General features: G+C 38.6%; 1 protein-coding gene across 2 annotated transcripts in view; it reads right to left on the bottom strand.

Moving 5' to 3' along the window:
- Positions 1-11,277, bottom strand: part of LOC120543164 (serine/threonine-protein kinase pim-2-like) — a 96,988-nt gene extending 85,711 nt beyond the window's left edge. For both annotated transcript variants that reach the window (XM_039776068.1, XM_039776069.1), the window contains exons 1-2: positions 10,682-11,277; positions 7,432-7,537 (exon numbers count right to left, since the gene is read on the bottom strand). In XM_039776068.1, the coding sequence (XP_039632002.1) occupies positions 7,432-7,537; positions 10,682-11,248 (673 nt within the window). In that variant the 5' untranslated portion in view covers positions 11,249-11,277. The remainder of the gene's footprint in view (positions 1-7,431; positions 7,538-10,681) is intronic.
- Positions 11,278-12,395: the final 1,118 nt, after the last annotated feature.

The following is a 12,395-nucleotide window of genomic DNA, read 5'->3' as shown; positions in this document are numbered from 1 at the left end:
AAACTTAGATTTTAAATATCCCAAAAGATTTTGCTCTCCATAAAAATATATCCTGTCAAAATTATACAAATTCAAATATGAACATGCTGCATAACAAAACCTGGAAATATAAATAAAATGTGTTCCTTTCAGCAATAACAAATCAAATCATTCAGTTGTCTTTGCTCATATGTCATTTTAGAGCTGGACGCCTGGCATCTTTTTTTGGCCACAGGTTCGTTTCTGTTTGGTGTGAGGTTCTGTGTTGTGGAGATTCTCAGGATGGATTGCAGGTGCTCATCAGTGAGCGACTCCTGTGTGCTGTTTTGTTAGTCTTTATCACTGAGAAGAGCTTCTCACACAGATATGTGCTACCAAACATGCACAAGGTTCGAGCCGCATGTAGACGGACTTTTTTTGTTCTTCAAAGTCACCAAAGCGCCGTGCAAACTCAGTGCGCAGTGCGCTCAGTTTATCAGCAAAGTGCGTATTTGGGAACACCGTAGTGACGACTTGGTTTAACATTACTTGGCAACAGGGAAAGTGGGGCAAGGTGCACTTGTGCATTTGTGTCTCCCATAAAAGCAGCTTCACTTGAAATCACTTTGTGATTGTGCACGGGTAAAAACGTCCGCTGAAGTGTCAGATTCTTATTTAATTATTCTGCTTTCTGTATCTTCTGCATTGCATTCAGGTTACCCTGATGTTTTGTCTCATAGTGCCGTCTTAGATTAAATTCTGTAATTACAGCCACATTAGCTCCACAAATGAGACACACGGGTTCAGTAAACATATACTCAGCCTCCCATCGGTTTTTAAAGGCTCTATTTTCAGAATCAACTTTTCTCTTCAGCATCGTGTGAGCTAGCTTCGCAATAACTTGCAGCATCATAAGGCGGTAAGTGTTCGGCAAGGCAGCTGAAGCGCTGCATTATGGGATCTGTAGTTTATTGTGTTACCAGCGCTTCATATACCCGGGCTTTAATAACAATAATACAGTATATAAAATGATCTCGGGGCGGATATAATTACGCCGGGCGGATGTGGCCCTGCCCTTGAGTTTGACACATATGGACTAAATAGAACTTGAAAAGATATATTTTTCAAATGTGATCGCGCAATTCAGATAGAGTTGACGCAAGACTACAGCCTGCATCCTCCCCTCGCTCTTACTTTTTTACCGTTCATCTAATGAATACACTGAGTATGGCTTTACCAAAACAATCATTGATGGCGAATAAAGTATCCATTATTCGAGTATGTAGATCAGGATATATATATACATATATATATACCCGCGTATCGCAGCGGAGAAGTAGTGTGTTAAAAAAGCTAGAAAAGAAAAGGGAACATTTTAAAAATAGCGTAACATGACTGTCAATATACAGTATTTGTTTTGTGAGTGTTACTGAGTGTTGCTGTCATCAAGGATTTGATTATCATTATTTCTTTCAATCAGGTTCGTATTTGTAGGATGTGTTGTGTTCAAGTTACATTCCGTGTTTGTCAATCGTTGTAAAGATGACAGGTTTCATTCATCGATTCGTTTCTTACTGCATCAATAAACAGCTCGTCTTCTTCTTTATCTGAGACCTGACACACTGCATGCACGGGTTTTTTACACTGTCTTCCTTTAGCGGGACATTGACTTTTTCCAACGTGTGCTTTGTTTCCGCAGTAGCTGGATTTATGAATATGCTTGTATGTATTAGACGCTTCATATTTTTTGCTGCCTTTTCAATTGTGTAATTCGGTTTTGTTCAGCTCTTTGGAACTGTTGCTTTTATCTGTGCACTGCGCCAGTTCACGTGAGCCTCTCGGTGTACATGCATCGAAGGTTCCCAGCTGTGCTGGTGTCATCTGGTGCTATGTCCGTGGCTGTATTTAATGTTACCTTAGTCCTGGCACTTAAAAAAGAGTTTGTGCCAAACACCACCCTGACCATCTCATCTTCCTCTCCATAAGCACAGTCCTTCACCCGTGAATATTTAGTGGGAGTTTGCTATTGGATTGCCGCTGACGGACGGCCTTATATGGGCAGGCACTAAATTACAAGCGCAGCGCAGCCTGTCTATGAACTTAATTTAAAGTGTAGGTTTACATCGTGCTTTGTTTCCGAAGTAGCAGAACTCATAAATATGGTTGTATATGTCACTCGCTTCTTATTGTTTCGCTGCCTTCTCAATTATATAATGCATGTTTTTGAGGTCTTCCTGGTTTTCTATGTACTGCGTGATTACGTGGGAGGCGTGATGATGTCACACGAAACTCCGCCCCCACGGCGTTGAAGCTCATCTCCATTACAGTAAATGGAGAAAAACTGCTTCCAGTTATGACCATTATGAGAATTTCGATATAAAACCTGCCCAACTTTTGTAAGGAAGCTGTAAGGAATGAACCTGCCAAATTTCAGCCTTCCACCCACACGGGAAGTTGGAGAATTAGTGATGAGTCAGTGAGTGAGTGAGTGAGTGAGGGCTTTGCCTTTTATTAGTATAGATATGTATGTATATGTATATATATGTTTATATATGGGCGGCACGGTGGCGCAGTGGTAGCGCTGCTGCCTCGCAGTTGGGAGACCCGGGTTCGCTTCCCGGGTCCTCCCTGCGTGGAGTTTGCATGTTCTCCCGTGTCTCGTGGGTTTCCTCCGGGCGCTCCGGTTTCCTCCCACAATCCAAAGACATGCAGGTTAGGTGGATTGGCAATTCTAAATTGGCCCTAGTGTGTGCTTGGTGTGTGGGTGTGTTTGTGTGTGTCCTGTGGTGGGTTGGCACCCTGCCCTGAATTGGTTCCTGCCTTGTGCCCTGTGTTGGCTGGGATTGGCTCCAGCAGACCCCCGTGACCCTGTATTCGGATTCAGCGGGTTTGAAAATGGATGGATGGATGGATGGATGGATGTTTATATATGTGCGTGTGTATGTATATATATATATGTATTTGTGTGTATATATGTATGTATGTGTGTATATGTAGATATGTATATATATATATGTGGATGTATGTATATATATGTATGTATATATGTGTGTGTGTATATATATATACTGTATATATATATATATATATATATACAGTATATATGACAGCAACACTCATCACTCACAACAGTGACAAAACAATTACATTGACAATCGTGTTACGTTATTTTCAAAATATTTCCTTTTCTTTTCATTACTTCTTTAACACACTACTTCTCCACTTGACCTTGGTATTTTGCTAGTATATATATATATACAGGTATATATATATATATACACGTATATATATATATATATATATATATATATATATATATATATATACAGTGCATCCGGAAAGTATTCACAGCGCATCACTTTTTCCACATTTTGTTATGTTACAGCCTTATTCCAAATTGGATTAAATATTAAATTCATTTTTTTCCTCAGAATTCTACACACAACACCACATAATGACAACGTGAAAAAGTTTACTTGAGGTTTTTGCAAATTTATTAAAAATAAAAAAACTGAGAAATCACATGTACATAAGTATTCACAGCCTTTGCTCAATACTTTGCTGATGCACCTTTGGCAGCAATTACAGCCTCAAGTCTTTTTGAATATGATGCCACAAGCTTGGCACACCTATACTTGGCCAGTTTTCGCTCATTCCTCTTTGGAGCACCTCTCAAGCTCCATCAGGTTGGATGGGAAGCGTCGGTGCACAGCCATTTTAAGATCTCTCCACAGGTTCAATCGGATTCAAGTCTGGACTCTTGCTGGGCCACTCAAGGACATTCACATAGTTGTCCTGAAGCCACTCCTTTTATATCTTGGCTGTGTGCTTAGGGTCGTTGTCCTGCTGAAAGATGAACCGTCGCCCCAGTCTGAGGTCAAGAGCGCTCTGGAGCAGGTTTTCATCCAGGATGTCTCTGTACATTGCTGCAGTCATTTTTCCCTTTATCCTGACTAGTCTCCCAGTTCCTGCTGCTGAAAAACATCCCCACAGCATGATGCTGCCATCACCATGCTTCACTGTAGGGATGGTATTGGCCTGGTGATGTGCGGTGCCTGGTTTCCTCCAAACGTGACGCCTGGAATTCACACCAAAGCGTTCAATCTTTGTCTCATCAGACCAGAGAATTTTGTTTCTCATGGTCTGAGAGTCCTTCAGGTGCCTTTTGGCAAACTCCAGGAGGGCTGCCATGTGCCTTTTACTAAGGAGTGGCTTCCGTCTGGCCACTCTACTATACAGGCCTGATTGGTGGATTGCTGCAGAGATAGCTGTCTTTCTGGAAGGTTCCCCTCTCTCCACAGAGGACTTCTGGAGCTCTGACAGTGTGACCATCGGGTTCTTGGTCACCTCCCTGACTAAGGCCTTTCTCCCTTGATATCTCAGTTTAGATGGCCAGCCAGCTCTAGGAAGGAACCTGGTGGTTTCGAACTTCTTCCACTTATGGATGATGGAGGCCACTGTGCTCATTGGGACCTTCAAAGCAGCAGAAATCTTTCTGTAACCTTCCCCAGATTTGTGCCTCTAGACAATCCTGCCTCGGAGGTCTACAGACAATTCCTTTGACTTCATGCTTGGTTTGAACTGACAACTGTGGGACCTTATATAGACAGGTGTGTGCCTTTTCAAATCATGTCACATCAACTGAATTTACCACAGGTGGACTCCAATTAAGCTGCAGAAACATCTTAAGGATGGTCAGGGGAAACAGGATGCACCCGAACTCAATTTTGAGCTTCATGGCAAAGGATGTGAAAACTTATGTACATGTGCTTTCTCAATTTTTTTATTTTTAATAAATTTGCAAAAACCTCAAGTAAACTTTTTTTACGTTGTCATTATGGGGTGTTGTGTGTAGAATACTGAGGAAAAAAATTAATTTAATCCATTTTGGAATAAGGCTGTAAAATAAGAAAATGTGGAAAAAGTGATGCGCTGTGAATACTTTCTGGATTCACTGTATATATATATTATATATATACAGTATATATTATATATAATATATATATATATTATCTCTATTATAAAGAAAAATTCCTGGAAAGGAAAAGCAGGACGACGAGACGTGATCTTCTCAGAAGTTCTCGGAAGACATTTAAAAGACCCGTGAGAGAAAAGAGACTGGCCACGAAGGAACTCGTGGGGACTGTGAATAATCGACTTGGTGCCAAGTCTCATGTTCCACGTCTCACGGGGACATAGAACATGAGATTCTTGCAAGACATACCCTACTTACAAACGAGATCAAATAGAAGCACGGTCACCAAAAAATTCAGTCATGTAAAGGCACATAGCACACACAGATCCTATGCTTTCAGCACATATAAAGCGTATAAGGACAATACGTTCTAGATGAAACATCAACGACTAAGCAAAGAAGAAAGAGCAGCGCGGAGAAATGAGACCCAAAAGCATTGGAAAGAAAAAAAGGCAGACAAGAGATTATTAAAGCAGTGGAATTCGAAAGGCTCAAACAAATGATGGTGCGATACACATGCAGAGAAAGGTACACCAATATGAAAGCAGTAGAATACGAAAGTATTGTAGCATCCCAGCCAGGTTGAAGCCTTTTTTGTTTTAAGTGACTGTTACAGTAGGTCCGATTGAGGGAGGGCGGAGTACAGCACGGAAGACTGATAGCGGGGTATTGAGTGATGCGGTAAGGGGGAGTGAGACTCGGAGTGGGAGATAGTGCTAGAAAGTTGTGTTTGGGGTTATGAAGTCAGCGATTGCTCAAGTAAAACTTTTGTGACACTTTATTACGTCAGTTGCTACAGTATCAAAAAAAAAGAAAGTAAAGATCGCATTAGCGCAAACAAAAGATAATTAATGATCAGGACAAGGTGTAATTGAAAAATTAACAGGACAAATCAAGGTCAGAAATAAAAGGCAAAGAGTAGAAAACAAAGTCTTTTCGCATCTGCATCATTCCATGCACAAAAAGTGGATTTACACAGTAATGGATCATACGTTATGAATGTGTCCCGCAACAGTTAAAGCAACGACAAGTTTAAATTTAAAGAATACACAGTTTGGTCAGATGTATATGTATGATCACGGAGAAGCGATGCAAAATTTAACAGGCGACAAGAAAGGTAATGTATATATTCCGCGAATAACATTAAACAACAAAGGAGATCATGATATATCATTCTTATTAAAATGTTTACAGTTTACCGTGAGAATAGCTTTTCTTATGACAATTAACATATCACAGGGACAAACATTAGAAAAAGTCAGATTATTTATTAGAGAAACAGAAACAATATTTACTCATGGGCAGTTATATGTTGCGTTGTCACAATGTGTCTCCAAAAACAAAATCAGAATTCAATGCGATCTTGAAGAAAAGGTAATTCCACATATTGTTTTTAATGAAGCTTTAAAATAAAAGTGCAAATAATGAAATTGAAACATTTCCAAAGAAAAAAAAATGTTATAATTGTATATTCGATTGATCAAACACAGAGGTTGGCGAGCGAAGTGAGCAGGGGGCAGAGCCCCCTAGTAATTAAAAAAAATCCTGGGACAAGACGTGACTTTTTCAGAGAGATACTTTCATGTTCCGTGAGACAAGACTTTGTGCCAAGAGATTTAACCATGCCCGGGGCTGGAAATAAAAGAATAAGAGTAGATGACAAAGTAGAACGTTGTAAAGAATTCAAAAATGTTGGCACGATTAGAGATAATGAAAGTACTAAAATTGGAAAGTCTCAAAAAAATGATAGTAAAGATCGCATTAGCAGAAACAAACGGAAATTAGGACTCAGTGAAATAATGGAACAGTGAAAAGAGATCAAATGTATTGTTCTAATTTAAACTTTAAATCAAAGACTTGTAGATCATTCATGTTGCCATCAGGGAAAAGTAGTGTTTCTTCCCAATGAGGAGGCGTATCTGCAAGAATTAAAAGATTTGTTGTTTGGTGAAAATGAAATCCACACATGCGAGTGGCAGAAACGCAAAGTGACTGGTGTGTAGCGCAGGCCGGGGCAGGTGCCGAGCGAAGCGAGCAGTGGGTGAAGCCCCCTAGTATATATATAATTTGGGGAAGGCTATACGTAGCCAGTCCCTGTAGGCACTGTATATACTGTATGTGTGTGTGTTTGTGTGCATATATATATATATATATATATATATATATATCCATCCATCCATTATCTAACCCGCTGAATCGAATAGGGTCACGGGGTCTGCTGAGCCAATCCCAGCCAACACAGGGCACAAGGCAGGAAACAATCCTGGGCAGGTGCCAACCCACCGCAGTGTATATATATATATATATATATATATATATATATATATATATATATATATATATATATATATATATATATATAAACTTTTTTTTTTAAATAACGACCAGTGGTACACACCTCAAACAGTTAACTGGAAAATTTAAAGTATTGTATCCTTTTAGGGAGGCTATACACAGAAATGAAGGCAATGAAAATAAAATGAATTGTTGTTACAAACCTTCATAGAAATTGCTTGTTTTCTGAGAAGATGGAAGCATGTATTGACCTTCCAAAGCCTTGTCATGAAGTTCTAGTGACAATTCTTGTGGATTCATTTGTAATATCTGCAGAAATAATTACCATATTTATCAGGACATTTGAAATTCAATGAGAGAACAAAAACATGAAGGATGTCTTTTCTAAAATATGGATTCAGTTTGGATCTAATTCCAGACCTACTCTGAAAGACATTAGAGATAATGGCATACTTCATAAACTCTACTGTAATTAAATGTTTTTGTTGATTCTTTATAATAGTCCTGCTTATTGGGATAATTACCTTGTAAACAATTACTAAGTGTGCTTTAACACTACTCTACTAAACCGCTCCTTTTCTCACTTATTTTTACAATCTCTTTCTTTTGGGTAGTGCTGTTGACTTACAGGATCAGGAGACTCCATTCAAATCCCTACCCAATCACTGTCTGTGTGGAGTTCAGATATTCTCCACTTGAAGAAAGGTGCACATTGTACTAATTAATGATTTGCTTACAGATGCTAATTAATCATGTTTTGGACTGGCATTCAGTCTAGTGGCTAGGAGAGGATCTTGCTCCCTGTCTCCACATAATGGAAAAACAGGATCAATAAAGGGAGTGCAACAAGGGAAAAATCTTGGTGTTCAATCTAATTGTATCTCTCAAACACAGGAACATTTGCTACTAATTGTAAGTACAATTAAGCCAATTTTCTAATACTGCAGACTTGGTAGGACAGAGACATCTAAATATAATTAATTGTTCAAGTAATGATCATAATTGATTCTAATTTTAAAAAAATCTATCAAACCATGTGATCCTCCTAGAAAGAACATTGATGACAACTGATCAGGTCAGAAGAAACAACATACAATTTGAATGTAATTCAATGACAGAACATGTAATCCTTATTATAATTATGTTGAGAAAACTTGCCTAGACTGTTATTAAAATTGTGTTTTATTTTTTAGCCCCTACACAAAATAAAGGTGAAAAGTGTTTATTTAGAGTGATGCCATTGGATAATCATTTCTGATTCCCAAAATAATTGTCCACAAAACAGGTTAAGAAGAAACCTTTATTTATTTAGATCCACAACAGGTAGCCATGCAATGGGTAGCACCTCAGCACCACATTAGTTCAGATGGAATGGGTAACATAATAAATAGGTGATAACACATTTGTGAAATACCAGTCAGCTCATGGCTTTAAAAAGACTGCACATAATCACATTGTCTATGCTCAGGTTTTCCTGATCTGTTACTGTTGTGCTATATGTAGCCTACTATCTACTAATGATTTCAGTTTGCCAACATATTAGTAACCCTTGCAAAGCCCAAAGAACCAACTTCTTAATAAGGAACTATTCCCAGATTTAAATGGATCTTTATCAAGCAATGGTTCTAAAAAGAATTGTATCACCCAGTAAAATAGCATTAAGGACCTATTATTTAGAAGAGTGTGGATTAGTTAATCTAATAAAAAAGAATGTGTGGGTGGATGAGACAGAAATTACTTGTACTGTCAGTTAGCAAGTCTCCTTAAGATCTCAAAATCAAATCCAGTCCTGCACGCCCTTTAACTCTTTTTCATGCAATTGTTACCCTCAAGGGCAGCATGTGATGCATCATTTATTTTTCCCCCTTCTTCTAAAGTTGTTGCCATTTTGATGCATTAATCAATGTGCTACAAATCTTTTAACTTTTATAAATATTTGCTATCATCCAAAGATTTTTTTATCAAATTGTTTGGGGCCTATGGCACTACAGTGTAAAACACAGAAGATGGAAATGGAGAATGGATAGAAAGTTTACACTGGTGTAAACACCACCTTAGTCACTTTAAGTGTTTATGCATAATGTATCCCATTCAATTAGAAAACAGTGTGAGGAGTTAAACATCCAATTCCTTGTGCTACAAGAGTTGACTCTTTACCTACAGCAGTGTTTTTCAACCTTTTCGCTGGAGTGGAACCCTGTGCAATTATCCACCAGTATGTCCTATATCATGGGACTTTTTCAGCGGAACCCTTGGCTAGCACTCCATGGAACCCCGGTTGAAAAACACTGACCTACAGTATATAATTTATTACAACCTGTTAATTTAATACATTTTATATTTATTTTATATAATGTAGAGGCACAGCTACATTCTTGGACACATATTTATAGCTTTATTTCCAATACATTATTTCAGAACCTGCATGTCGTTATTCCAGTCTTGAGAACATCATTTACAGGATAGGACAAATCCTGGAAGGGGCACCAGTCCGTAACAAGGTGCGTGTTTGCACACAAACACACAAAAGATTTTGGTGCCCCCATACATATGAGCAGCATTCACTTTCAATGGACAACTGAACAGGACAACTGACGTGACCAAGACAAGAACGTCACAGGGCCATCTTAACAGTATCATAGGCCCCCAGACAAAGACAATGACAAAGTAGGGAGTTGGGGCCCCTGTTTTGATAGCAAAACAGAAACATACATAGGCATCAGAAATAGCATGGGCTGCTGTACTCCCTGGGCCACCAGCCAGTGTCCAGACGGCCCTGAGATTCAATTGAGCATTGGTGGACTGTGTGGCAGTTACCAGACTCTAATTTTGTCATATTCCCAGAATGAATAAATACCATTACCCTCTATTCTTACTATTTTATTATTATTTGTATTGTTGTATATATATATATATATATATATATATATATATATATATATATATATATATATATATATATATATATAGTTTATATGTTATATGTTTATTTGTTTGTTTTTTGTATTTTTTTTTTCATTTAATATGGGAGCCTCTTTTTGTAAAACCTGGTTCGGCTGCACCTTACATGGTAAATACAGTAATGGAAAATTTCAGCGGTGTCATCCCCAAACATCCCATACCTTGTTGCCCTAAGGATGTGTTTGTTTTGCTTAATAGTTAATCCAGCCCTACACGCACACACTCACGCCGGCAATCACAATCGGTAACCATTAAGCTCACACGCGGTGTTGCAATACTAAAATTGATAAAACCGGCAGAGACTGTGGCCAGAGCACGACTCGAAACCAGTCTGCTGAAGGTGTGTAAAAGCAGCGTTAACCACCGGATCATCGTGCAGCCGCTTTAAACAATAAACCCTCAATAATTATGACATGAGTTATGCCAAAAAGCTTTAAGCAACTGCTATTCTCTTCCCATCATTCCCTCCGTCTTAATATTTTTAAAACTCACAGGTAGCACGCTGTCTTCTGCATTGGTTTTCCGAAGTGGGCACGGGGCCGCGGTGTAGTTCGGTACTATTATGAAGTCGTCTCCATCCTTCATCTTACGATGCTCACTCTTACAGTTTTTCAGCTCCGTCCGGGCTGCCTTTTTAGAAGCAATGCTCTCCTGAACATGTCGTTTGATAAATCGAATCTGCCCTTGCAGCTTGAGGTTCTCTCGGCCACGTTCGCCGATCTGGGGATTACGACTTTTTGCCAGTTCTCTCATAGCTCCGATCTCTACAAAGCGTTCCTTTAATGTATCTTCCAGGACATCCAGCGTCTCCTTGAGCTCCCCTACCTCCATCTGTTTCTCATTGAAGCGACTGACACGGGTGCATAACCTTCGGAGCCGCCCACTAATATTCCAGAAGTGTCCCGCCATGCACCCAAATAAAGTGAAAAGCAACACAATTAAAAACACCGATCCTGCGAGCTGCAGTTCAGGTAGATGCAGCTCCTGTCTTGCTGTCTTTAATGCAAGCGCCGCCAGAACACAGAGAGACGAAGGGATGAACATGTAGACGTTAAACATCAATGAAAGATTTCATCGGATAGACAGAAGTACCCACAACTCGAGGACAGTTATAAATAAAAGATTTAGAACTGTGCCAGTGCTATATAATACACATGGTTGCTACGCAACACCCAGCAAAAATGTTTGTGTGGCGTAATTTTTTCATCAAATCGGCAAGAAATACAAAGGTGCAAAACCCCCTTCAACCCGTGTCAGCGTTTTTTTCCTTGTTGTATCGTTATTGTACCGAGATTTATAGACAGTTTTCACGTTTCTTCTTTTAGAAGATAAGTTAATTTGTATGACATTATAAAATATTGAGGTTAGGTAACTGTAAAAGTGAAAGAGTGCAATATATATTTTTCTATTTAAATAACCAGACAGTGTACTGTTTTAATATTTTTTTTATTTTATTACTAAATTTAAAATAGCACAATTTTGAAGTGTTAAGGCACGCTATATGGGGTGTTGTGGTAATCAAAATAAAACAGAATTAGCACCAGCCAGTATCCTTTATTTTAAGTGTTTTAAAAAGAAGATACGTTTAACACAGGAACTGTGCTAAATAAAACAAAACCGAATAATAATGTTACAGCCGATATCCATTCATTCATATAAAAACTGCCTAATTCATTTCGAGTCTGCTGGAGTTGGGACATGCAACAGTTGCACCAATCATCTTTTGAAAGGTCACAGTTCATCGTGGTAGGGCAACTCTTAATTTCCAAAGCCACTTGATCTAAGTAAAGAGCTGCTGAGGAAATACCCACATAGATTGGCTATCGCAGTCTTTACAATCGCCATAATGTGAGACTTAAAGTATTTTTTATTCCACAGGACAGAGTTGGAAAATGCTGACAGCTGAGCTAAGCTTTATATGCAGAACTATTACAATAGAGTGGACTTCTAGTGACCCAAATTAAAAATTGTTAATTGTGAATATAGAAGAAAAAAAAAGAAAGAAAGAAAGAAGCAATTCATACAAAAATGTGATAAAATATTAATGATGTTGTAGTTGTGTGAGATAACTCTAAGCTCACCCAGGCCTCAACAAGCTGTCTTACTGTGACTGCCTTCAAGTCACTGTCTTTGAAAATATGTTTTTAGGGTAAAAGATAATGTATACTAATATTTTCTTAAGATCAAAGTAAATAAACATCACAGT

The sequence above is a fragment of the Polypterus senegalus genome, chromosome 13 (assembly GCF_016835505.1).
Source record: "Polypterus senegalus isolate Bchr_013 chromosome 13, ASM1683550v1, whole genome shotgun sequence".
NCBI classification, from domain to species: domain Eukaryota; kingdom Metazoa; phylum Chordata; class Cladistia; order Polypteriformes; family Polypteridae; genus Polypterus; species Polypterus senegalus.
The sequence above is the reverse complement of the archived record's forward strand: the minus strand, read 5'-3'. Positions and strand labels throughout refer to the sequence as shown.